Source organism: Coregonus clupeaformis, unplaced genomic scaffold, assembly GCF_020615455.1.
Source record: "Coregonus clupeaformis isolate EN_2021a unplaced genomic scaffold, ASM2061545v1 scaf0471, whole genome shotgun sequence".
Taxonomy (NCBI): domain Eukaryota; kingdom Metazoa; phylum Chordata; class Actinopteri; order Salmoniformes; family Salmonidae; genus Coregonus; species Coregonus clupeaformis.
The window spans coordinates 310,178-337,425 of NW_025533926.1; the positions used below are offsets into that span (position 1 = coordinate 310,178).

General features: G+C 44.7%; 1 protein-coding gene across 5 annotated transcripts; it reads left to right on the forward strand.

The window, feature by feature from the left end:
• Nucleotides 1-378: 378 nt before the first annotated feature.
• Nucleotides 379-25,888, forward strand: LOC121558982 (myc box-dependent-interacting protein 1). Of its 5 annotated transcripts, XM_045215550.1 has the most exons (15): nucleotides 380-892; nucleotides 16,393-16,473; nucleotides 16,800-16,854; nucleotides 17,113-17,207; nucleotides 17,516-17,551; nucleotides 17,791-17,886; nucleotides 18,476-18,583; nucleotides 19,449-19,541; nucleotides 19,814-19,899; nucleotides 20,100-20,175; nucleotides 20,279-20,334; nucleotides 20,630-20,668; nucleotides 24,057-24,105; nucleotides 24,823-25,032; nucleotides 25,598-25,886. In XM_045215550.1, the coding sequence occupies exons 1-15, from the start codon at nucleotides 800-802 to the stop codon at nucleotides 25,847-25,849; spliced, it is 1,425 nt and encodes a 474-aa protein (XP_045071485.1). In that variant the 5' UTR covers nucleotides 380-799; the 3' UTR covers nucleotides 25,850-25,886. The 5 variants fall into 5 exon arrangements, with proteins under 5 accessions (XP_045071487.1, XP_045071485.1, XP_045071486.1 ...); XM_045215552.1 differs by lacking the exon at nucleotides 20,630-20,668 and having other exon boundaries at nucleotides 379-892; nucleotides 25,598-25,888; XM_045215551.1 differs by lacking the exon at nucleotides 17,516-17,551 and having other exon boundaries at nucleotides 383-892; nucleotides 25,598-25,884.
• The last annotated feature ends 1,360 nt before the right edge of the window (nucleotides 25,889-27,248 follow it).

The following is a 27,248-nucleotide window of genomic DNA, read 5'->3' on the forward strand; positions in this document are numbered from 1 at the left end:
TACTGCCATCTACTGCCAGACAATGATACTGCACGACAGTGATTGAGAATTCCACGTGATACTAAGCTTCTATGATCTCCATTTAACTACACTGCATTGGTGATCCCATTCAAACCAAGATGCAGAATACAAATTTATGATAGGGATGACATTTTGTGGCCACAATGACATGTAACAAAATGTAGCCTACATATTGCCTACTTTCTCTCAGATTATATAACTGTTTTAAGTCATAGATGGTAGACTGTTAAAAAATACTTCATATGATTCAATTAAATTATAAAGGAGAAGTATATTCGCAGCAGCAACTCCCACACACCAGTTGCAGCCATAACATTTGGCAAGTCGGCTAATAATAACAGTGTTAACTGTACCTTTAAGAGGATGGACGAGCAGAGGGGAAACTTAATCGCTCCATAACGAGCCAAAGGCTCATCAATTGACGGACGAGCAAGAGGTGCGATTTTCGGATCTTTGCTGCTGAACTCGCTTCTTGGAGCGTCAATTGCGAAAAAGTTAGACTTTTTTCTTTGTTTTTACACGTGGGTCTATGTTTTTCAACTACCTGAGTTGATTAGATTACGTGTTGCACCTTTAAGAAGCAGTCGTCCGGATTACAAATACGCGCTATCCACACCGTTCTCAAGAGGGTTTTTACCCAGCGCCGAATCCTGGGGAGTCCCTCGCAGTTCGCCCATACCCTCCCTCCTGTTCGACAAGTTCTGTCCCTTACTTTCCCCACACCAGTTTACATCGCATATCTGTTTATTGGGGATTCGGAGCAGTAAAGAACGGTAAAATGGCTGAGGAGCAGGGAAAAACGGGGAAAGGGATCAACACTGGGAAACTGGCCACCAACATGCAGAAAAGACTTAGCAGAGCGCAAGAAAAGGTAAGCAGGTAGACTGAGACTGAACTGTTACCCACTTTTACATTACGGGTTTTTCCATTGAAACCGCACAGAGTGCATTCAACTGGGTACTGTGGCTGTCCAGTTATACACCCAGCTTTCCATCTAAATGTCAAACCCGCTCCGCTATTTCTATTTGCGTTCTCGGTCTCATTTGTGAATCCAACCCGTTAGTTTTGACAGGCAGCAGGGGGTTGGGTTATTGCAGGAAGAGCCGAAGGCGCTGACAAATTAAATTGCAGCCACACATGCTTGTTCTAATCGGCTGTCTTTGTTCTGTCCAAATAATTACTTTGTTACATTGTACACTGTTACAGTAGGATGTTACAATGTAGACTAGCTATCTTGCGCTAGCAGCAAGGTGTAGGCTACTGCTACAATTGCTGTTTTATTTGAGCCCACTCTTGTTTGTAAACTTTTACTTGTCTAATCCTGGAAATGTCCTCACTAAGTGAACTTTGAAATTGTGAGCACGATTATTAGTTATATGAGTAATTATATGATAGTGTCAGAATAAAATTTCAACGAGACTTTTCCGCTTTCTAAGGCCTAATTTCTCCCAAGTGAAGCAGGCAGGAAATGTTGTCTAGTCGATTGACTCTTTGCCTAAGCCCTAGGGCATTAACGACCATAACAACACCAGACTCAGGCATACAACAGGAAGCTCAGTCAACTGCAAGGGGAAAATAAACCACGGAGACAGACCCAGCCTCCTTGTCTTCTCTTCAGCTCTAGTTTACCACAGTGGGACACCTCGGTTTCCGATGTAGTACAGGCTTGTCTACAAAAGCCACATGGTCACTTCTTGTCATGTCTTCATTATAGGGAATGGTACACCCACTCCTGTCTATTTGGCTTGGAGGGACAGCCTATGGATATATGCTTGGCCCCTAGGATGAGGAGGTGGGACATGGGAGAGGGGGAGCGATAGCCACAGAATTATCTGGAAAAAGACTGCCAAGTCACACTTAGCCTTTCTTCAGTGTGTGTGTGTGTTTGTCCGTCTGAGTGTGTATACAGACATGTGTATGTGTGTGTGTGTTTGAGTTTGAGAGCGATAGTGCTTGCCAACCTTCCTGGTTTGACCTTTGACCTGGAGTCTTCTGGCATTAACCGTCATCCCCAAGTGAGCAGTAGAGCTATTTCAGGAGATTAAATTAATGCCTGAGTGAAATCAATAACTTGAACCGTAAACAAAAAAGTTCAAGGAGTTTTATTATAGGGATTGAGTTCTCCTGGAATGAGCTCGGTCTGAGTTGATGCTTCTCAAGAGGGGAAGCAACATTTGAGTAGCTTCCTTGTCACCCTCATCTGAAAAACGTTCCTCCGCTTCTGTTTCTGTCACCATCCTCATCACCGTCTCACTCACCTTCATCAACAACATAGCCCCTATTCCTGTGTTAACATACTTTCAATCTCATCCATCACTCGGCTATTGGAGTGAGAAAGCCAGAAATGTCCCTCACCCTGCATTAACTCCAACACAGCTGTACAGCTCTCACTGGTTATGACAGAATGCTGCAGTTCTAACTATGCTGTAACTATAGTCACCCTTCCTTGTGAATCTGGAAGCTTCATCACAGACACATTTCCTGAGTGATATGCAACAGAGTGATATACCACCCATCAACAGTCGGATTGCTTTGAGACGGGAAGGTCAGTGTCTCCTCTTCCCTATAGACCCCAAGCCAGGTGGAGGAGAGTTTCTGCTGGCCCCTAACTCACCCTCCTTCTCTCTTCATCTTGCGACCTCACCCCCTTCACCCCCTCACCCCCTCACCCTGCCACCAGCTGTCTTCTCTGACCAGTAACTCTGTCTGCATGGCTGGAGGCTGGTGGGTGGTGGTCACATTTAGATTCCACTTTGTAGTTTTGTCTCTTGTTAGACTGGCTAGCTATTGGCTAACCCCTCCCTAGTGACTGACCTAGAGTTTCACCAGTAGACGGAGCGGAGGAATCTAGAGGACGCTGTCACTGGGTGCCCATCGTGGTTGTCATAGTGATGTCATGCCAGCCTGTGCCCTCTGAGGGCAGACAGAATGAGCAGCCCAATGATGAACCATGCAGTAAAGCATGATGGGAGAATTTATCCTGGGGAATCCGGATGCGTCTGATTGGTCATGGGGGTGTGCTAGTGGTTGTGGTGCTCTTTTGAAACCTGACAGCCGCCCCTGTCTCGTTCAGAAGTCCAACCCCCCCCCCGCACCTCGAATACACTGACCTCTGCACCTCTGCCACCCCAGTTATGACCCTATGCTATTCACGTGGTGACAAAACCTCCCAGACCTCCAGAGACCAGACCCCACCCTCCTGTCCCTGAGGCTCAAAGCCTGCCCCCCTCCCTCCTTCCACCCCAGCTCCGCCTGCACACCTGTCTATGCCCAGAATACCTCTCTGCTGGACTGGGGGGTATCTATGAATAGCAATAGCCCACAAGGCCTCCATCTTCTGTCTAATACCCTTGTGTGTGTGTGTGTGTGTGTGAGTTTTTTGGGGGAGTGTTGGTGGGTGGTGGTTGGCACTAGCATCCCAGTCAGGCCTGAGGGGGTATTTTGGGGGTTGAAATTGAACACCGGTCAGCGGCAGCAGGTGGCATGGCTCAGGCCTCTGTCAACCCCTAGTAGAGCAGACAGAACGGAACACATCTTTACACACACCATACACTTCTGCAGCACACACACACACAGTAAACCTGTTTGGCTCCTGCTAAATCTCTCTGTTAAGACCCAGAGAGGGGCCTAATGGAGCCTTGTGTGTGTGTGTGTGTGTGTGTGTGTGTGTGTGTGTGTGTGTGTCTGTCTGGCACTGGAGCGGAGATTCCCTCTCCATGGATTCCTCTCTACTGGGTAAGGAGTGTGATTTATTAGAGCTGGGGGGGTGTAAGTAACGGAACACACAGAAAAAGATATCACACACAGTCACTCTCTCGCTCTCTCTCTCGCTCTCGCTCTCGCTCTCGCTCTCTCTCGCTCTCTCTCGCTCTCTCTCGCTCTCTCTCTCTCTCTCTCAACCTGTTTGGCTCCTGGTAAATCTCTCACAGTAAACCTGTTTGGCTCCTGGTAAATCGCTCTTAAGACCCAGAGAGGGGCCTAATGGAGCCTGTGGGGGGGGGCTGTTACACACTGACCTAGGGACTAAAAGGTCAACCTTCGGTCAGTGACGTGAACTGATTGATTCAGGACAGGTACAGTAATACATTCTATACAGTTTGGCCTGTCAACAACTCCTGTTGTGAATACCACACGGACAGATATAGAGGCTATAGAGTTCAACCTTACGTATTATGGAACGGCGTGCAGACAAGTGACTTTGGATGACTCTTGGAGTGCTTGGTTCATAACCTGATTCAGGCTTGGTCAAATTAGTCCACAGCAAGGATAAATTACTTTCTTGTTGATCTTCTGTTAGTCAGAACATCACCTCAGGATGCTTGGTTGAAACGTGGCGAGAAGAATGTGCTGGTCAGTACTTGAGGTGTTGTCGGGAGGGAGAATATCACTGGAAATAGTAATACCATTGCTTTAGGACCTTTTAGTTTCAACTTTGCCACAGCAGGTGCTGCAGACAGTCTAGAAGGGATAAGAATAGCCCTCGGGACTTCCCCATCCTCTTAATGTATGTAACTTCTGACGACAGAAGTAGTGACTCGCTCACAATGTTGAATGACACCCGAACTCACGACAGCTACGAGCTGAGAGTCTGTGACAAAATGTACTCCTGAAATGTACTCCCGGGGACTCATGATCTGTACAGCTTACAGTAAGGCCACATGCCTGGGGTGTTTAATCACCGCCGGAGTTCTTCCAAGTCCTTGGCAGTCTACTACTGTACACCCCCCCGCCTCCTACTCTCCTCTCTCCTCCCTCCCCCTGACTTCTTCTTCTTCTCCTCTCTCCTCCCTCCCTTTCTCAGACTGCTGCTGGCCTTGCCTTGCTTTAAAGGGATTGTTCACTTTTTTATTTTACATTATTTTCAACATACCTAGACACCCTAACTATAAAAAAATGTTTTGCATGTTTTTAGCATTTGGAGATTGCAGCAGTTCTAGTGGAAATTGATTATATCAGCGGTGCAGGCAAAAAAAAAAAAGTGAACTACCCCTTTAAGGCTCAAGTCCTCCTTATGGTGCGGGTCATGTATAGAGTTTCTGAGTGCCCCTTCCTGCCCCCCCACCCGCCGCACCCACCCATTAGACATTCCACCAGAAGGCTGTAACTTCTGACCTCAGAGGCATGGTGTTAGAGAGCATAGCAGTGGGCCAAGGGGACAACTTTACAGTAGTTTTCATGGGCTAATGATGGGGGATGATGATGCTGTATCTGGGCTGTATAAAGGTATCACAGAATCCCTGAGGTCAAACAAACCATTTGGTAGTTATCTGGTTGTGTTGATGGTATTGGTTCAGGCTAATCTCAGTCGCAGAAGATAAGACGTCTGTCTGTACCACTACAGTAGACACCACAGTAAACCATTCCACAAGGCTGTTTCTCACTGTAAGAAGCACCACTGTCATTCATTCTGTGGTGCAGGAAGTGGCACTGTTGCTTATGGTGTCCTAGACTAAAGGAAAGCCCTGTGCCATCAGGAAGTGACACTGTTGCTTATTGTGTCCTAGACTAGAGGAAAGCCCGGTGCCATCAGGAAGTGACACTGTCTCTGGCCTTAGCCTGGGTCCTTTTAATTTTCTGGCACCTGCGTTGTTGCCCCCTACTCCTTTGTTGTTCACAGATCTGAGAGGATTGGACAGGCTAAATCAAAATGGCGGAGGCTACAACATAGCCTTTTGGAGAACCAGGCAACGGCATTGACACACAGTGATTGATTATACCTACCCAGTCTTTTCAGATCTGTCGACACTGTCCCAGTCTTCTTCAGTGATAAAGCCAAAGTGTCAGGGTAGGGGTAGTGTTCAGTAGGGCACACTGTAGCAAAAACGCAACAAGTGTTTCCTATTGGACAAGTTCAGATAGTACCTTGATGTTTCAAAACGTTTTTAATTTTTCCTGTTTTGTGCCTACTGGACACAACCAGGCTCTACTGCAAGAGGCTAGAGAGTGAAATGGAACCTGGTCCATAACTGTGATGTCCAGGAAGTGGTGATCATCCTAGTGGTGTAGGTGAAGGGAAGTCCCCTGGTCCCGTGTGGGCCAGGCCAGTCCTGGGCTAGGATTAGGCAGCCAGGTGGCCGGGGTTAGTTATAGCCGTGTGGTGGGAGGAGTCAACTGACCAGATTAGCTGGTGACCTTGGCAACATCTTCTGTTGACACAATGACGAGCCAAAGAGCTCGCTCTGAAGCTCTCTCAGGTCCACAACAATGTCACTCCTCTCTCTCGCTCTCGCTCTCTCTGTCTCTCTCTCTCTTTCAAATTCAAAGGGGTTTATTCTCATGGGAAACATGTTTATCTTGCCAAAGCAGGTAAACAAAAGTAAGAATGCAAAACATCAACAAAAACTATTAGAATTGAACAGTAAATACTGCACTCAAAAAGGTTTCAAAAAGATAAAGACATTTCAAGTGTTATATTATCAGCTGTGTCTCTCTCTCTCTCTCTCTCTCTCTCTCTCAATTCAATTCAAATTGCTTTATTGGCATGATGTAACAATGTACATGTTGCCAAAGCATACTTTGGAACTTAAGTGATTCATTTACAATATTAACATAATTAAAACAGGACGGGTAGCCTATTCTCATCAGAGAGGTCTTTGAAACCTTGAATAAGAGTTTCAAATTTAGGGAAGTGTAACTCTAATTCTTTTATATTGCAGCTTTGTCTCGAGTTCTGCTGTGGTGCAGTGGTTGCACAGCCTTTCCTGGACAGCAGTGGTCACCAACCTTTTCTGAGTCAAGATCACTTTCTGAGTCAAAATACAAGCCAAGATGTCTCACTCAAAAAAAAAGAAAAACATGACTTAAAAAACACAAGCCTATGCAACATTAACCAATTAAAAACAGTTCTGTAGCAATGAGGTTTGTGCAGGAGGCTATAGGCCCAATACATTATCACTGCATATTGGCTACGCTTGAATTGCCCTGACAATGTTGTTCTTCTCACACCATTTAGAAATTATATTTTTTAAATGTAGGTATTTGAGCACACTGGTAATAGGTCATTTGTTGTATTACTTGTGAGTCACAGCTGAGTGAGCGTAATAATTTGCTTTTTATTTTACTGGACTGATGTGATGGCCTGCATCTGGTCAGTCTGAGGGGAGGGAGGGAGCAGCGGTGAGGCTGCCTCTCACCTGACTCACCGTCCCTCCTCTCTCCCTCCCTCCGCTGAGAAAAGGGGACACAGTCTTCCAGCTGATGGCGAAACTTATGTTGCATTATGGTACGTTTCGACCAGAAGCGCTGCCTCCGCTTGACAACTCTTTGCGCCAAAAGATTGGCCGCTTCGTGGGCGTAGGCGTGAACTTATTCAAGGGAGTAAGTAAACTACAGCAGGCCACTGTGTGTAGGCTAATGAGCTGCTTGGACTTATGTTAGCAAATGTTGTATACGACACTACAGTTGAAGGTCACACACGATGTAGGCTACAAACTTATTACAACTGTAGCAGGCCAATCCTTCTGCTGGAGGAATGCTGGGTGTGCAGGATTCTGTTCCAGCCCAGCACTAACACACCAGATTCAAGATTAACTAGTGTCAATGTTTATTCATCACAGATCACAATTCTGCAATAAAAAGGTGTGAAGGGGATCTGTGTCTAATTTGTCTGTGTTGCTTTCTCAAATTAACATTACCTTTTTGTTAGGGCCTCCTGTAGCTCAGTTGGTAGAGCATGGCGCTTGCAACGCCAGGGTTGTGGGTTCGATTCTCACGGGGGGCCAGTAAGATAAGAGCGTCTGCTAAATGACTAAATATGTAAAATGTTGTCTAGTTGTGAGCTCTCCTATCGGTTTTATTTTATTGTCATTCTGTCTCAGGATATCAGCCATGTCAACCCATTTTGCAGCTTATCATAATGTCATGCATCACCAATGCAGCCAGAAGCCTATAGAATGATGTCATTACTAGCCTAATGAGCATGTGCAATCACTGTGCCCCTTGTCATTATACATCTGAAGCAGAGAATAGCTAAACTAACACATCATTTACATATTGATGAGCTAGCTATATGTTCTCAATTTAAAATGATACCAGTAGATCATGTATATGAGGCTAACCATAAACCAGAATTTCTACATTATTTTTCTGACATGAAATTGTTTAGTTCAATTCCAACCCTTGTATTGAGTTTGAGTTTGAGTTTATTTTTACAGGGACAGTGCACATTAATCAACGTTTCAGTAAAAGTGCCGGTTTTAGCCAGCCGGCTAATTTTCAACCGCAGTCCCTGGGCAGGTTATTAAAAACAATTACAATATAGACAATAACAACATAGAACAAGACATAGCATACAGACATAGCAACATAGGACAAACAAGACGTAGCATACAGACCGAGCAACATAGAACAAAAAGCAGCAAGACAAAATTCATAAAAGCAACAAAGTGTTTCCACACCTCACAAGTTACAGACAACAGACATGGAAAGCGGCAACACACAGCTAGGGACCATGTTCACAAATCTGATTGACCTTTAGCCATGTCTTCAAGCATTTTGTGAAAGTGTGATATGTGGTGCAGTTATGTGTGTCTGATGGCAGTGTATTCCAGACATGGGAAGCTCTCACAGAAAAAGCGGATTTACTAAAGGTGCTTTTCCTTAGGGGAACTACAGTCACCTCTCATGGCAGACCTTGTGGATCTGCTGCCATATGTTTGGGTTTTCTGTTTAACAAAAATACTGAGTGGAGGGGGAGCCAAGCCATTTAGGATCTTGAATACAAGACATGCATTGGTGTATTGCACAAGATTTTCCCAACTCAGGAGCTCATGCTTTCTAAGGATGTGACAGTGGTGATGGCTATTGGGCTTCCTATCAAGCACTTTGAGAGCCTGTTTGTAGACAGACTGAATAGGTCTTACTGTTGTACAGCAAGCTTGGGCCCAACTAGTCAAGCAGTATGTTAAGTGGGGGAGTATCATAGATTTGAAGTACAGTTTTGCTACCTCTGTAGTCAAACAATTTCGTATAAATCGGAAATTAGCTAGGTTGAATTTGGTTATTTGAATTACCTTTTTCACATGCTTTTTAAAAGAGAGGTTGGAATCAAGTATGATGCCAAGGTACTTAAAATCAGATACCCCCTGGAGCTTCTCCCCTGACACATAGACTTCTGGCTCAGTAGCATCTGTTGCCCCCTTTGTGAAGAACATGCAAACAGTTTTTTTCACATTGAGATGCAAACACGAGTCACTGAGCCACTTTGTAACCTGGACCATTACAGTAGTGAGTTCTTGTGCAGCTTGTTGTTTGCTCTTTGCATGCACATATATCACTGTATCATCTGCATACATTTGAACTTCAGACCCAGTACAGACAGAAGGCAGATCATTAATGTACAGGCTGAACAGGAGGGGCCCCAGTATTGACCCTTGGGGCACACCCACATCATAGCTAAGAGTGGGCGACAGCTCATTGCTCACTCTGACACACTGAGTTCTGCCTTCAATGTATGATTTCATCCATCTCAAGGCATCGGGGGAAAAGTTGAACTTGGACAATTTTGTGATGAGAATCTCATGGTTAACAGTATCAAAAGCCTTCCTTAGGTCCAGAAACACAGCCCCAACAACGCCCCCTTTGTCCATCTTATTCTAGGTACTGTACATGAAAATAAGGCGCTGACAATTTGTAGGCTCATTAAAAAAGTCAAAAAGGAAAATAGTGTGGCGTGGGGAGCGTTGTAATTCTACCTCGTTTATTTTCTGAGAATGATTTTAGAATACAGCGACAAAATCAGAAGGTCAATGGCATGGAGGAGGATTGCAGAGATGTTGGTGGGTAAAGAGAGATTTGCACAACAATGTTTGGAAGTCAAAGCCACAATTTCCTTTACCCAAAGTACCCATTCATGTCTATGTAGGCCTATGTATTTTACAGGAAGTGAGCTATAATCATCAATGCCATGACACCAGTATAATGAAAGCGCCATAAACTATACTACACTATACTCATAATGTTAAGATGCCATAATCCAATTGGTAGCATATTACATAGGAAATCCAACGTCTGCATTGGCCGTGCAGCATTTACGGTGATACGGCCTCTGCAGAAGTCTGGGCATTTATACTTCTTGCGTTTCGCCGAGCAGTGCAGAGAAGTTGTCAACATTTACATTTACGTCATTTAGCAGACGCTCTTATCCAGAGCGACTTACAAATTGGAAGGAAGTCAGTTTGTGTTTATATAGGACCTCCCACCCCCACCTACCGTCAACCAATCATGTCAATGTGGAGCTATATGGTGGCCTCCGCGTTGTTACAAAATTTGAGAGGCGCACGCCGATGCGGTACCGAGCTCAATTTGGCCTCTGCGTGCCTTCCGGAGGCACCGCAATTGCGTCACACCATCCATACAGCGCCTCGCCTCCGACCACATTTTCGGATCAAGAATAAATTGGCTCTTAGGTTATCAGCGATGATTGGCTTTCCTCCATCTTATTTTGGTTGTGCTTGCCCGGAAATAATGACAGGCAGAACTATGTTTCATGAAGGGAAGACTTTCAAGCAAACATCTGCTCCTCACCTGATTGGTCAACGGCAGCGGTGGCCACGTGCAATTTGCATAAAGTAGAGCAGAGCTTCACTTTTTCTATCGCTCCTCTAGCAGGGTTCGCACCGCTCACCTTCCCACAATCCACTGCGCAGTGCTCCGCGTGCTCCCGTTGAAAATGAATGGGGGCGGAACTTCGTCTGGCGAATTCGGAAGTGGTGGAAACACAATGCCTCATGCACCAATTCATATTACTCCTACGGCCAGAGAAAGTGAAATATTCCTTGATTTATTAAAAAAGACAAGCCGCAAATAATAACAATGCAAGCTTATTGAAACGCGCATTTTATGGCTTATAAACATGTTGAACAAAGTCTTGACAGTCTTGAATAACAACTTAAACATGAATTTACTCATAAAAACAGCAGCTCTTTGCTGTATTCGTTGAGTCTCTCGCTAGTCATGGTTTTAAAAGTTTTGAAATCTCACATTATCAACTTTGAGCATTCAAGGCTTCTTTTTTTCAGTCTAGGCACAAGGAAACTGTGCAGACACAATGATCTGAGCTATCTGATTGGCCAGCCAGCGGTAGGCCTATAGGTGCACTTGATTTGCTCTCTGGGCCTGCCGGGTAGGCGGAGTTCTACCTTCAGACACATGAAATGGTTAAAAATGGGAACACTTTGCCTTCCAGGCGCTAGGGCTGCTGAATGAAGTGCACCTACCGTCAACAGCACGAAACTAATACAAAAAATAGGACGCAAGGCTTTATCGTTGGGTTTTTTACAGAAATGTTTGGTGATTGACTAGGAATGGTTGGTGACCACTGCTCTACAGGGAGCCAGGTTTTCCTGTCTACCCTCCTCAGTGGCAAGGCTGTGCTCACTGAGCCTGTTCTTTGTCAAGGTTTTTCTAAGGTTTTGATCAGTAACCATGGTCAAATAGTTAGCCATGGTGTACTGTCGATTTAGGCCCATATAGCACTGCATTTTGCTTTGTGCTTGTGTTTCCCAATAGGTAATGTAGTTTTGTTTTGACTGTAATTTGGTTTCTTCTGATTGATTGGATGTTCTGGTCCTGAGGCTTTATTCCGTGTGTTAGTAGAACAGGTTTGTGAGCTCAGCCCCAGGTCCAGCTGGATGAGGGGACTTTCTCTCTCTCTCTCTCTCTCTCTCTCTTCCTTTACCTTGCATCTTTTCCTCTATTTCCTTTCGCTGCCCTCTAACCTCTACAGTTGTACATCCATCTCCCCTAGTCATAAGCTCTTCATTGCCCTATCGCTCCCTCATAAGCCTTCATTGCCCTATCGCTCCCTCCTAAGCCCTTCATTGCCCTATCGCTCTCTCCTAAGCTCTTCATTGCCCTATCGCTCTCTCATAAGCTCTTCATTGCCCTATCGCTCCCTCCTAAGCTCTTCATTGCCCTATCGCTCCCTCCTAAGCTCTTCATTGCCCTATCGCTCCCTCCTAAGCTCTTCATTGCCCTATCGCTCCCTCCTAAGCTCTTCATTGCCTTATCGCTCCCTCCTAAGCTCTTCATTGCCCTATCGCTCCCTCCTTTTCGCTTCAATGTAAGGCTTATTTTCCTATTCTTCTCCTCTTCCCCCCCTCTTCCTTCTTTTAATGATGAAAGCTCTTCTAAAAGCTGACATCTGCAGTTTTTTGTTTTCTATTGTTTTAATGAGTCAGAGGTTATAATGTTAAAGAATACAGAAGTGAAACTTATGTTTTCAGTTTCCCCAGACTCCTGGGCTTAAAAACACTTTCAATGGAGATTTTCCCTTGAATGCTTTTTAGTCCAGGACTAGGCTCAATCTGGGTTTGGGAAACTGACCCTGAACAGAAGACACTGAAATCAGTTTTTCTAATCCGTTTTGGAATACTGACTGTCCAAACGGCAAGTGACCAAATCAGATTTGTGTGTGTTCAGACAGCAGTCATTTGCTGACATGGCTATGCTAGTTGTCATAGTAACGAATGGGTGTGATGTAGGCTGATTTGGTGGTGGTGCTCGTGCTTCCTATCACCCAGAAGTTATGTAGCAAACTAAGGTGACAACAATGCCTGCCATGGACGTTTCCCAGTTGCTGTGAATGTTCAAAGTCATAGTCTAAGAACCCTTTTAAAACCTCAAAGGATACGATGAACCAACTTTCAAAACGAGTCCTTTTTGACTAGCCACAGCAGTCAACTAGCTAGCTGTTTAGCTTTCTAGCACATTCACTAATTTGTCTGCTAGTTAGCTACCACGTAATGTTCTTGTCAAACTGTCAACAGAGTAGCGAGCAAGCAACAAGATATGCCAAATAAATCTAAAAACCACTTGAGGGCAAATAAATCTGATTTTCACCGTTCAAGACACAACACGCATGGCCAGAAATCTGATTTGTAGCTGAATTCAAACCACATACGAAGTTGGTTTAAAAAGTGGTTTGAAATGTGGCTTGAAATATCCGATTCCATGTGGGTTTTGGCTGTTCAGACTGCAGGAAAACTAAGATTCAAATCAGATATGCAAAAAAATAGGATTTGAGTAACTTCAAACTGCCAATGTGAACTAGACTACAGTAACCCCCTCCCCAAAAATGTTTTCCTGTGAGACGAACAATTACGTTGCACAAGCCCTGTTTTGAAACCTAAATGTGCTTTATGAGGGTAGTATACAATATTTTGTGTCGTTTAGAAGTCAGAGTTGAACAGGTTAACACTTCAAAGTTCCCCATGTTGAACTAGGAGATGGACACACAGAGCCTTTGGTGTGCTTGTCAGCTGGTCTCTGCCAGAGACAGCGGAGACACATGGCTTTGACAGCCTGTATAAAAATAGCCAAGTGTATTACCAGTTATATATCGTTCTTCCAAATCAATTGGAAAGATATCATTAATGTTTGTAGGTCAGTAGACTGATAATAATGTTTTATTATACATTTTTAAGCAGGGCGTCGCCATTGAGACCAGGGTCTCTCTCTCTCTTTCTCTCACTCTGTATTTCAATTTAAGGGCTTTATTGCCAAAGCAAGTGAAATAGATCATAAACCATAGTGAAATAAACAATAAAAAAATGTACAGTAAACATTACACACTTCAAAAGAATAAAGATGTTTAAATGTCATTATGTCTATATACAGTCTTATAATGATGTACAAATGGGAAAATAAATCAACATAAATATGGGTTGTATTTACAATGGTTTGTTCTTCACTGGTTGCCTTTTTCTTGTGGCAACAGGTCACAAATCTTGCTTCTGTGATGGCACACTGTGGTATTTCACCCAATAGATATGGGAGTTTATCAAAATTGTGTTTGTTTTCTAATTCTTTGTGGGTCTGTGTAATCTGAGGGAAATATGTGTCTCTAAGGTCATACATTTGACAGGAGGTTAGGAAGTGCAGCTCAGTTTCCACCTCATTTTGTGGGCGGTGTGCACATAGCCTGTCTTCTCTTGAGAGCCAGGTCTGCCTACGGCGACCTTTCTCAATAGCAAGGCTATGCTCACTGAGTCTGTACATAGTCAAAGCTTTCCTTAAATGTGGGTCAGTCACAGTGGTCAGGTATTATGCCACTGTGTACAGTCGTGGTCAAAAGTTTTGAGAATGACACAAATACTAATTTTCACAAAGTCTGCTGCCTCAGTTTTGATGATGGCAATTTGCATACACTCCAGAATGTCATGAAGAGTGATCAGATGAATTGCAATTAATTGCAAAGTCCCTCTTTGCCATGAAAATTAACTTAATCCCTAAAAAACATTTCCACTGCATTTCAGCCCTGCCACAAAAGGACCAGCTGCCATCATGTCAGTGATTCTCTCGTTAACACAGGTGAGAGTGTTGACGAGGACAAGGCTGGAGATCACTCTGTCATGCTGATTGAGTTAGAATAACAGACTGGAAGCTTCAAAAGGAGGGCGGTGCTTGAAATCATTGTTCTTCCTCTGTTAACCATGGTTACCTGCAAGGAAACACGTGCCGTCATCATTGCTTTGCACAAAAAGGGCTTCACAGGCAAGGATATTGCTGATAGTAAGATTGCACCTAAATCAACCATTTATCGGATCAAGAACTTCAAGGAGAGAGGTTCAATTGTTGTGAAGGCGTCAGGGCGCCCAAGAAAGTCCAGCAAGTGCCAGGACCGTCTCCTAAATGGCAGCATGCAGGTGTGAGTGCATCTGCATGCACAGTGAGGCGAATACTTTTGGAGGATGGCCTGGTGTCAAGAAGGGCAGCAAAGAAGCCACTTCTCTCCAGGAAAAACATCAGGGACAGACTGATATTCTGCAAAAGGTACAGGGATTGGACTGCTGAGGACTGAGGTAAAGTCATTTTCTCTGATGAATCCCCTTTCCAATTGTTTGGGGCATCCGGAAAAAAGCTTGTCCGGATAAGACAAGGTGAGCACTACCATCAGTCCTGTGTCATGCCAACAGTAAAGCATCCTGAGACCATTCATGTGTGGGGTTGCTTCTCAGGCAAGGGAGTGGGCTCACTCACAATTTTGCCTAAGAACACAGCCATGAATAAAGAATGGTACCAACACCTCCTCCAAGAGCAACTTCTCCCAACCATCTAAGAACAGTTTGGTGATGAACAATGCCTTTTCCAGCATGATGGAGCACCTTGCCATAAGGCAAAAGTGATAACTAAGTGGCTCGGGGAACAAAACATCTACATTTTGGGTCCATGGCCAGGAAACTCCCCAGACCTTAATTCCATTGAGAACTTGTGGTTGATCCTCAAGAGGTGGGTGGACAAACAAAAACCCACAAATTCTGACAAACTCCAAGCATTGATTATGCAAGAATGGGCTGCCATCAGTCAGGATGTGGCCTAGAAGTTAATTGACAGCATGCCAGGGCAGATTGCAGAGGTCTTGAAAAAGAAGGGTCAACACTGCAAATATTGACTCTTTGCATAAACTTAATGTAATTGTCAATAAAAGCCTTTGACACTTATGGAATGCTTGTAATTATACTTCAGTATACCATAGTAACATCTGACAAAAATATCTCATAACACTGAAGCAGCGAACTTTGTGAAGACCAATACTTGTGTCATTCTCAACTTTTGACCACAACTGTACTCTCTGTTTAGGGCCAAATAGCATTCTAGTTTGCTCTGTTTTTTTGTTAATTCTTTCCAATGTGTTCAGTAATTATTATATTTTAGTTTTCTCATGATTTGGTTGGGTCTAAATGTCTGTCTCTCTCTCTGTCACTGTCTGTCTCTATGTCTCTGTCTGTCTGTATGTCTTTCTCTGTCTCTGTTTCTCTCTCTCTCCCTTTCTCTCACCTCTGTTCTGTCAGACATTCACTCATTCACTCATTCTGTTTCTTGTTCTCCTTCTCACTACCCTCATGTCCCTCCATCTTTCCCTCTCCTCTGTCTCCTCTTGGTTGCCCAAGCATGTGTGTGACATTGTTCAGATCAATTAAGCTCAGCTTGCTCAGATCTGGGTTTTTAGAGTTTTCAAACCAAATCACCTGGGAAAAATCTCAAATTAACCCATGTAACGCGATGTGTGTGTGTCTGAACTAATTTGTGTAACACATTGTGATGCATTGTTAAACTTTCCATAAGCATGTACCACCCCCTTAAAATGTCTCATCTCATGATGAACCGGTCTACGGTTAAACTACACAACGACCATTTTGAGTCGGTTGAAAATGTGCTTTAAACACAGAGATACATACCGTATTACAAGCCTTACAACAAGACATTGTAAAGGCTCATACTTGCTTATAACAAGATATATAATATTAGGAAGCATTATACTTGGCAGTGGTATGTAAAGTATTACTGTGTATTATTATTTACTGTGCTCTCCCAGGTCCTGTGCTCTCCCAGCTCATGTATTCACCCAGGGATGTTTTGTCTTTCTGTCAGGTCCTTCAGAAGCTGGGTAAAGCTGATGAGACCAGGGACACAGCGTTCGAGGAGGGCGTGGCTAACTTCAACAAGCAGATGGTGAGAGTCCTGCCTCTTCCAACCTTTTCTCCTCCCCCTCTCATTGAGATGGTGAACCCACTGTTGTTGTCCAATGTTCCCTCCCATCCCAACCTACACATGCGCGCACACACACAGACACACACACACAGACCCATGACTGACCTGAACCATACTTGGCTGGTTAGGATATTTTATTTTCCCATTATCCTTTCCAGCATGATTCCAGTAACTATGGTGGATGTGTAACCAGGGCAGCACGGTACAACTTGGCTCAGTTTGGTTCAGTAGTGTGAAAATGGCACCATGATCACAATCCCAGTCCAACCCATTGTTGTATTTTTCAGGCCGAGGGCACCAAACTGCAAAAAGACTTGAGGGCCTACCTGGCAGCAGTTAAAAGTAAGAAGCATGTCCGTCTGTGAGTGTGTTTGATCTGTTTGTACACTACGACTGTGTGGTGTGCAGCTGTCCTGTATCTTTATTATTAGGTATTACAGTCATATCTGTCAGTTTCTATCTTGTTTATTTTGGGAGCGACATAGTTGTAGTGTACACACACATTAATACACAAACCACTTCCGGCCCAGTTCCATTTCAGTTTTTGACCTTTTTGCCTGTCTGTCTGCCTGCCTGTCTGTCTGTCCCTGTGATCCTCAGCCATGCATGATGCGTCCAAGCGTCTGCAGGACTGTCTGGCGGATATGTACGAGCCAGAGTGGTTTGGCAAGGAGGAGGTGGACGCCATCGCAGAGGTGAGAGAGACTAGCACGGTTGGTGTGGGTGTGTGTCTGATCTTTGTGAATTCAGGATGAAAGACTACCTGTTCCTCTGTGAAAGAGGTGTACAACACTTCAGAGGTTGAATGAAATGTATAATTGAAGATGCAGAAAATAACATGAAACCTTGAGATCAATTCTATTGATAGTTTGAATACAAGACTCTAGTTTCCTCCTATTTCATCACTGTCACATTCACTTCTTCTCCCTACAACACATACTCCTCTCTCTCTCTCTCTCCTCTCACTGCATGTCTCTTTCCCTCCCTCCTTCTGTCTGTGAAGGAGATGATAGAGAAGGAGATGGACTATTGCATGGAGGTAAAGGACGGCTCATTCATGACTGTGTAGACTGGTGATGAATGAGGACTAGTGGGAATAGCTGTAACCTACACTATAGCTAGAAGAAATAGCACTGTAGTTTCAGACTAGCTATTAAACTGCACCGTTAGTGGAGCTGTTATTTGGGTTAGTGTGTGTGTGTGTGTGTGTGTGTGTGTGTGTATGGTGTGTGTGTGTGTGTGTGTTGTTGTGGTTTGACTCTGCTGTCTGTATTACAGGAGACAGACATCCTGTGGTCAGATTACCACGACAAGATTATGGACAATTCCATGATCGCCATGGATACCTATCTGGCCCAGTTCCCCGACATTAAGGTGTGTGTCACTGCAGTCAGGTGCTCAGTGTGGGTGTGTTTTGGCCCTTTTGTGAAAAATGAAGCTCCATAATAAGTGCAATATAAATAAATAAAAACGTTTTTATAATAACATTTTGATAGATTTTTCACACACACAACAGTAACAAACAGAACAGACTACACATCCTGGTACTGAGGGCTCTAACAGAACAGACTACACATCCTGGTACTGAGGGCTCTAACAGAACAGACTACACATCCTGGTACTGAGGGCTCTATTCAATCCGTATCGTGGAAGTTCAGCGTTACAGCGTGATTAAAATATAAAGGCAATGTTCCCGCGTTAGCGGAGACTGCATTCATCGTAAACGCTGCACATGTCTGCTCAATAGGAAATCATCTTTACATTTCTAGCGCGCAATCTGTAACGCTTCAGCGATCCTGATTGGATAGAGCCCTGAAACAGCTCAATTCCCTGACCAGTTAGCGAGAGAATGCATCAATAAATACATTTGATGGATTTATTGATTTGATTTGGTTGTCAAGAAGCTGCAGCCTTCTATCCATCAGTGACTCTGTGGGTGTGTTTATTTGGTGTCTCTGACCAGGCACGCATCGCTAAGCGGGACAGGAAGATGACCGACTACGACAGTGCGAGGCATCACTTTGGCTCCCTACAGAAGGGCAAGAAGCAGGACCAGGCCAAGATCGCCAAGGTAAGATGGCTGCCCGCTGCATCGTTTCCTGGGTACATTACTGTATCACACTACTGAGCCAAGCCAAGCCAGCTGTACTGGGAAGGCCTGGTTATGCATCCGCCATCATTTAATATAATTATATGATGCCATTTAGCAGACACTTTTATCCAAAGTAACATACTCATGCATGCCTACATTTTACGTACGGGTGGTCCCGGGAATCAAACTCACTATCCTGGCGTTGCAAGCGCCATGCTCTACCAACTACAGAGGACCATCATTTCTGGAACCTTCTTGGAAAGAACAGAACAATGTAAATAGAAAATATCCAGGCCAGCACAGTTCAGTTCAGGTCGGCTCTAGAACTCAGGCATATGAGTGATGACTATGTAAAGGCCTTAACAAAGCTAACGCAAATACCCACATTATGATGTCACCAAGCAACATTCTGCATTGCAATTTTGGGGAGGCACATGTTGCTATGCATGTCACATTCTCCTGTGGGCTTAGGCTATACCAGTTGAAATAAGCAACCAATCAACCTACTGCAAAAATAAGTCTAATTAAACTGTTTTTCGTGTGTTTGATTGGGTATGAGTTAATGCACTTTATGGAAATACTCTTGCCCTATTTCAAAACTGTCAATCAAGTGTTTAGGCTAATCCGCCTGTGAATGCTAATCTGCCTGTCTGAATGCTAATCTACCTGTATGCTAACCTGCCTGTCTGAATGCTAACCTGCCTGTCTGAATGCTAATCTGCCTGTATGCTAACCGGCCTGTCTGAATGCTAACCTGCCTGTCAAACTATTTAAAGTATTTGTCTTGCTTCTCTCTCTCTCTCTTTCTCTCCCTTTCTCTCTGTCCGTCCATCTGCATGGCTAGCCGATGTCTCTTGTGGAGAAGGCTGCCCCAGGTTGGGCCCAGGGGATTCTGTCTGCTCATCAAATAGCTCAAACTAACCTGACCAGAAACCAGGTGACTGATGTCTAACCAACTCACCCTCTCGCCCCTGTCACGCTCCGCCCTGACCCCGCTGTGCCTTCCGCTGTCACTCACTTGTCATTCACCCATTCTGAGTTCTAATTCCTAATTCCTACGTTCTATGCCACCATGCCCTAACATTCTGTCTGAATTCCATGTCATTCTTTAGTTTGATTGTAGATAATGTGCTTTCTTTTGAGTAACATATACTAACAAACATGGATTTATTGTTCAACCTCTGTGGATGTGTTAACGTGTATGTACAGGCAGAGGAGGAGTTGGGGAGAGCTCAGAAAGTATTTGAGGAGATCAACGTAGATCTGCAGGATGAGCTTCCACAGCTGTGGAACAGGTGACACTTGTCCAACCCTCTCACTACCAGGCTGACACAATCTCATTCCCTTTTATTTTTCTGAAGAGACACTTACAACCACTGTTGTTATCACTCTGTCTCTTACACACACACACACACACACACACACACACACACACAGTGTTGCCAGCCACCATGTTAACACATTCTCCCTCTATCTCTATTCGATCCCTCTCTAGTCGTGTTGGCTTCTATGTTAACACATTCCAGAGTATGGCTGGATATCAGCAGAGGTTCCACAAAGACATGGGAAAGGTGAGAGGGAGAGCTGTGGGTACTTACCGTCAGTACATGGGACTGATTTGATAATGCATGTCTAGATTGATTGATTGACTTCCTCCAATCGTTCCGTTTGCAGCTGAACCAGGACCTGAATGATGTCATGACCAAACTGGATGAGCAGAGGCTGGCCAAGTAAGTGAGACTTTGACATATTACAAATGTGTTATGAATACCAGTGGAGTACTGTACATATGCTAGTGTTCACTATTGCGTACCTGTCCACTTTGCCCCACTGTTATACAGTAGGTACCTGTAAGATATACCTCTGTGAACATGTGTACAGCTGTATGGTGCACCTTTTTAAGAACTTTATGGTAATTCTAGAGAAATGAGGTCCAATGCAATGCATACACATTCTACTGAGGAAGTGAAATGACTGGCTGAATATAGACTACTGTAGAGTAAATTACCCCACACCCCATTACAGAAAGGCAGGTAAAGACTGGAAGCCTGGACCCAATAAGAGGTAATGGACCTGACGGAGTGACCAGTGTGACAGTTTTATATGTGCCTGTGTGTGTCTTTATGCATTGTGAAGTTAGATACTAACTGAGAATAAAGGGCTTGTTGGAAACTACAACTACCTACTACATCTCACTGTTCAGCATGATCTGGTTTATAAATGGCTTGTTGGAAACTACAACTCCCTACTACATCTCACAGTTCAGCATGATCTGGTTTATAAATGGCTTGTTGGAAACTACAACTCCCTACTACATCTCACAGTTCAGCATGATCTGGTTTATAAATGGCTTGTTGGAAACTACAACTCCCTACTACATCTCACAGTTCAGCATGATCTGGTTTATAAATGGCTTGTTGGAAACTACAACTCCCTACTACATCTCACAGTTCGGCATGATCTGATTTATCTCTAGAGAAACTGCAGTGCTATGTGCGCGTTGAACTCACAGAAAAAAAACGAACAAAATGGAATTCAAATAATTGAACTGAAGTTGGTCATTTCGGTTATTTGCTCAGCACTAGTCTCTCTGCATGGTGCAGTTAGATACTGAGTGTGAATAAAGGATCAGGGGGCTCAACACGGGATATATATATATATATATATATATATAGTGCATTCGGAAAGTATTCAGACCCCTTGACTTTTTCCACATTTTGTTATGTTACAGCCTTATTCTATAATTATTACATCGTTTTTTCCCCTCAATCTACACACAATACCCCATAATGACAAAGCGAAAGCTATTTTCAGGTCTCTCCAGAGATGTTCGATCAGCTTCAAGTCCGGGCTCTGACTGGGCCACTCAAGGACATTCAGAGACTTGTCCGGAAGCCACTCCTGCGTTGTCTTGGTTGTGTGCTTAGGGTTGTTGTCCTTTGTCCCAGTCTGAGGTCCTGAGTACTCTGGAGCAGGTTTTCATCAAGGATCTCTCTGTACTTTGCTCCGTTCATCTTTCCCTCGATCCTGACTAGTCTCACAGTCCCTGCCACTGAAAAACATCCCCACAGCATGATGCTGCCACCACCATGCGTCACCGTAGGGATGGTGCCAGGTTTCCTCCAGACGTGACGCTTGGCATTCAGGCCAAAGAGTTCAATCTTATTCGTCAGACCAGATAATCTTGTTTCTCATGGTCTGAGAGTCCTTTAGGTGCCTTTTGGCAAACTCCAAGCGGGCTGTTATGTGCCTTTTTACTGAGGAGTTGCTTCCATCTGGCCACTACCATTAAGGCCTGATTGGTGGAGTGCTGCAGAGATGGTTGTCCTTCTGGAAGGTTCTCCCATCTCCACAGAGGAACTCTGGAGCTGTCAGTGACCATCGGGCTCTTGGTCACCTCCCTGACCAAGGCCCTTCTCCCGATTGCTCAATTTGGCCGGGCGGCCAGCTCTAGGAAGAGTCTTGGTGGTTCCAAACTTCTTCCATTTAAGGATGATGGAGGCCACTGTGTTCTTGGACTTTCAATGCTGAAGAACTGTTTTGGTACCCTTCCCCAGATCTGTGCCTCGATACAATTCTGTCTCGGAACTCTACGGACAATTCCTTCGACCTCATGGCTTGGTTTTTGCTCTGACATGCACTGTCAACCGTGGGACCTTTTTATATAGACAGGTGTGTGCCTTTCCAAATCATGTCCAATCAATTGAATTTACCACAGGTGGACTACAATCAAGTTGTAGAAACATCAAGGATGATCAATGGAAACAGGATGCACTTGAGCTCAATTTCGAGTCTCATAGCGAAGGGTCTGAATACTTATGTAAATAAGGTATTTCTGTTTTTTATTTATGGGGTATTGTGTGTAGATTGATGAGGAAAACAATTTAATCAATTTTACAATAAGGCTGTAACGTAACAAAATGTGGAAAAAGTCAACGGGCCTGAATACTTTCCAAATGCACTGTACGGATCTTTAGTTTGTCCAAGTGAACTGGCATCTGTTAAGTAGTGCATGGAGTTCTGCTGTGTGCTTGGATATTCATGGGTGTTCCTCTAGTTCTGTCTGAGTGTGCCTGTGTTTCAGTCCTTTGCGTGACAGCAGTTTGAGGAAGCCATGTGTTGTGAGCTGGTGTTGCTTGCCGCAGCAACAGCAAAGTCCCCTAATAGTTTTTGCTCTGAGCTGTGTACTTGCGGAGTACTACGCACGGTCTCATTATATGATAATGATAAAGGATGGTCTGGTTTATGCTCATTCTCTGTGCTAAAATGGGGCCCAACATGGACAATTGAATATACCTATCTCAGCTTCCCTGCTGCCATCTTGAGGTCTTGGTGGATGGTGCAGTCCGTTGACTATACACATGCACCTAGGTTGTGTTCAGTAGGGCACACCGTAACAAAATGAACGAACATCTGTGTTCTTATTGGACAAGTTCAATGGTAGTACCTCCACATTTCACTGTTTCAAAATGTTCTCTCTCATGCACACCAGTTGACCCTGTTCTGTGTTTCCATGGCGATACAGGGGGACAGTGTGTGCAACAAAAAAAAAAAGAATCGGGGCAGCCGCCAACAGATACAGTCAGACCTTCACCACCGTGGATGACTGAAACTGATAAGCTGCTACATCTTTGCCCGTTGTACTATCGTCTTAGTGAATAGCGTGCACGTTGTACTATCGTCTTAGTGAATAGCGTGCACGTTGTACTATCGTCTTAGTGAATAGCGTGCACGTTGTACTATCGTCTTAGTGAATAGCGTGCACGTTGTACTATCGTCTTAGTGAATAGCGTGCCCGTTGTACTATCGTCTTAGTGAATAGCATGCACGTTGTACTATCGTCTTAGTGAATAGCGTGCACGTTGTACTATCGTCTTAGTGAATAGCGTGCACGTTGTACTATCGTCTTAGTGAATAGCGTGCACGTTGTACTATCGTCTTAGTGAATAGCGTGCACGTTGCTCGAACACAACTGAGGTCATTGTCCCTCTCCCTCTCTTTCTCTCTCCTCCTCTTCCCCCTCTACTTTTCTCATACTTTCCCTCTTTATTTTCTACTTTCTCCCCCTCCTCCCTTCCTAGAAAAACAAATACAGTAAAACGTTCTCTCTCTACTGAACACAACCAGGGCATCGTCATCATGGTATGACACGGGAGTCAGTTAGTAATTCTCTCTCTGCTGAACACAACCAGGGCATCTTCATCATGGTACGACACGGGAGTCAGTTAGTAATTCTCTCTCTGCTGAACACAACCAGGGCATCTTCATCATGGTATGACACGGGAGTCAGTTAGTAATTCTCTCTCTGCTGAACACAACCAGGGCATCTTCATCATGGTATGACACGGGAGTCAGTTAGTAATTCTCTCTCTGCTGAACACAACCAGGGCATCTTCATCATGGTACGACACGGGAGTCAGTTAGTAATTCTCCCTTTCTCTCTTTTTCCCAGTGAGGCAGCCCCCGCCAACCACAGCGTTACCCCAGACGCTGCAGCCAAGGTAAGGTCCCCTCATACAGGGGGTGTAACGTGTCAGACTGTCTCTGTGTTTGTCTTGAGTGACGGGGATATGTGTGTTTGCTTGTTGATGAATGAGTGTCATTTTCAGCAGCGTGAGTCAGAAGCGTGTGTTTGTGTGTGAGAAATCTAGAGTTTAGGGTCTATTTAAGGTCTGTCCCTAAGGAGTATTTTTAAGGTGTTGAATTCAAGAGGGTGGAAAAATGAGAGGAGGGTACAATTGCGAGCGTACACACACAGTCACTAACATTCTCTTTAGGAAAACTCTCAAAGCGATAGATGAAACTAACCCAGAGCATGTTGAATGGAGAGTTTCTCTCCATTGGTTTGATAGAAATGTGCTTTTCTAACATAGAAGGAACCCTCATAGACACCACTTACAGACTAGGGCTGGGATCCAATCCATGGCGCGTTATAGAGCAGCACATTGCACTTGATTTCTTAAGGTAATTTACGCTTGAGCCAACATGCGTAGCATTTACCGTAAATGCAATCTTCACGAATGTCAGGGAAATTGCCTTGAAAAGGCGCATTGTCGGCTGTCCAGAGCGCGGCTCCATAACACGCCTTGGATTGGATCCCAGCCTAGGTAACAGGTAACCTACTATTACTTGTGTGCTAGTGTGTTTTACTAACCTGTGTGCTGTGTCTCCCTCACTACCGTTGCATGTGTGTGTATAAACATCCGTGGACCCTCCAGACGAGGCCGGCGCCCCCTGGACCCGCCCCTGTACGCCCGCCCCCCAGCCCCAGACCTTCGTTGACTCCAGCCCTGTCTCCCAGCCCCAGACCTTCGTTGACTCCAGCCCCAGACACGCAACAGGACATCATCTCGTTCGATGGCGAAGCCCTGGTGCCCGACACTAACACAACCGCGCCGTCACAGGCAACCACTCCGTCACAGCCGCAGGTCAGATGATGTCATCACGCCACAATGTCCCCTCAGGCTTCCATTAACATCATACCCTCAGTGTCAACTCAGACGCGCTCATAGGTTCTAGCCTAGGGATGGTTTGGTCTCCAACCTCCTCTCCCCCTTGTTTTCCTAGGGATGGTCTGGTCTCCAACCTCCTCTCCCCCTTGTTTTCCTAGGGATGGTCTGGTCTCCAACCTCCTCTCCCCCTTGTTTTCCTAGGGATGGTCTGGTCTCCAACCTCCTCTCCCCCTTGTTTTCTGCTTGCCTTTCTTTATTTTCTTTCCCCATCCATCCATCCATCACTCCAGCCACCCCTTTCTGACGATCTCACCTCCTCTCATTCTCTGGTCAGTCCATCACCCTCTTCATCCATCCTCCCCTTTCTCCTCACCCTCATCACCCTCTTCATCCATCCTCCACCTACCTTTTCACCTGCCTATCCATATCTCTGCAACCATTACAACCAGTAACACCTCGCCAGTCATCTCCAAGACCTTGCTAGTAACATATCCCAGTAATCCCAGTGCTTATCTCTTTCCTGTGTGTGTGTGTGTGGCAGTGTTTGGCCCCAGCAGGGGTTATTAACCTGCTCCATATGGACCTGGATGTACTATTGCAGACCGCCACATCTCCGGCACCCAAGGTTGGTGTGTCTCCCTATTGGTCAGGCAGCAAGGTCACCAGGTCAAGGTTCAGGGGTCAGTCAGACACAGGCTTGTGGTCCTGGTGGTTTGAACCCTTCCCCTGGTTCAGTGCACAGTCTTTGCATGCTATGCATGGGTTCACTCAACGCATGCAAGGGATGAACTGACAGCCTTCCTCACATGGAAGTAAGACCGAGGGTACCGACTGACAGACTGGGTACAGACTGACACAGACAGGGTACTGGAAGACAGGGTACAGACAGACAGACAGACAGACAGACAGACAGACAGACAGACAGACAGGGTGCAGACAGACAGACAGACAGACAGGGTACAGACAGACAGGGTGCAGTCAGTGTGTCTCTTCAGTCCAACCACCGAGATGGAATACGATCCATCATTGCAGCATTACCAACAGGCAGGCCACTGGACTGGACTTTAGAAAGGACAAACGTTCAGTTATTCATGAACATTTGTTCCAGTGAACCAAAGGGAGATTGATGCAGTATTATTGGATGCTATCATAATATAAACAAAACCCTGAGAGGATAATAAGTAATACTAACACAGAAAATCAGAAATGGAGAGTGGTTAATATGGAATACGAACACAGAGAATCTGTTAAATTATAGATTTTAATAATAAAAAGACTTAGGCTATTTTTATTGTTCACATTATTTGCATTGATTATGTATTGAAGTCAAGTGGTTCAACATTCAAATGCAGTTTGATGTACCACACAGGACAGATTGGAAAAAGCAAAGGTCGATGGAACTCTGGTGCCACCAAGTGGACAATTGCTTCAGTTCCGTTGTGGCAGCAATGCTACCAGAGATATTTGAAACTAGATCAAATGTTATGGCAATATTATTATCTCCAAATTGTTCCCCCCCCCCACCCCTGATATATTATTATTCTAATTGAGCTGTTAATCTGGTTTTAATTTAACAACGCTTTCTCTCATTTCTGATTGGAGGGCGAATATCCTACCAATTTGTTACTTTGTAACAGTCAAACATGGTTATTCCAGACTTTTATCAACTCCCAACCTATGCCACCATTTTCTAAATGCATTATCTTTGTTATTTGGCGGAAAATTTACAGAGCTCATTTTGGTTTAACCATCGTTGAATTTGAAGTGTCGGCCCCTTCCTGCTGAAAGCATTGCTATATAGCTTTTCGCCTTTTGGCTAAGATCAAGATCGAGTGCAGTACCCAGGCGATCCTGAAGGTGGAGTGATGTCGTCATCTGCCACTTCACAGTCGGTAGCAGGTGGACTGAAGAACACTGCGTTTTCAATGGACTGGAAAATAATGTTTGATGGAGAGATTTCGTTTAGGAAAATAAGTTATCTTTGGACCTCTATGGCTGACAGCAGATGATGTGCACTGTCTGCAACAAAACACACCCGAGAAGTTCTATGATGTCTTTCTACACCATCACCAGGCTGGAGGAGGTGAGAGGGCTCTTCTGAACGAACGCGACAGCACCCACCCTCAGTAGTTTTCAAGTTGAGTCCCTGTGCAGGCACAATCTGAGGGTGCTAACCGTGCACATGTTCAACC

Bases quoted from the DNA above. Each gene is read 5' to 3' on its own strand.
- LOC121558982 (XM_045215550.1), top strand. From the start codon at position 800: ATGGCTGAGGAGCAGGGAAAAACGGGGAAAGGGATCAACACTGGGAAA. The intron at 16,855-17,112 runs GTAAGAAGCATG...TGTGATCCTCAG, and splicing joins CTACCTGGCAGCAGTTAAAA to CCATGCATGATGCGTCCAAG. The intron at 17,552-17,790 runs GTAAAGGACGGC...TCTGTATTACAG, and splicing joins AGATGGACTATTGCATGGAG to GAGACAGACATCCTGTGGTC.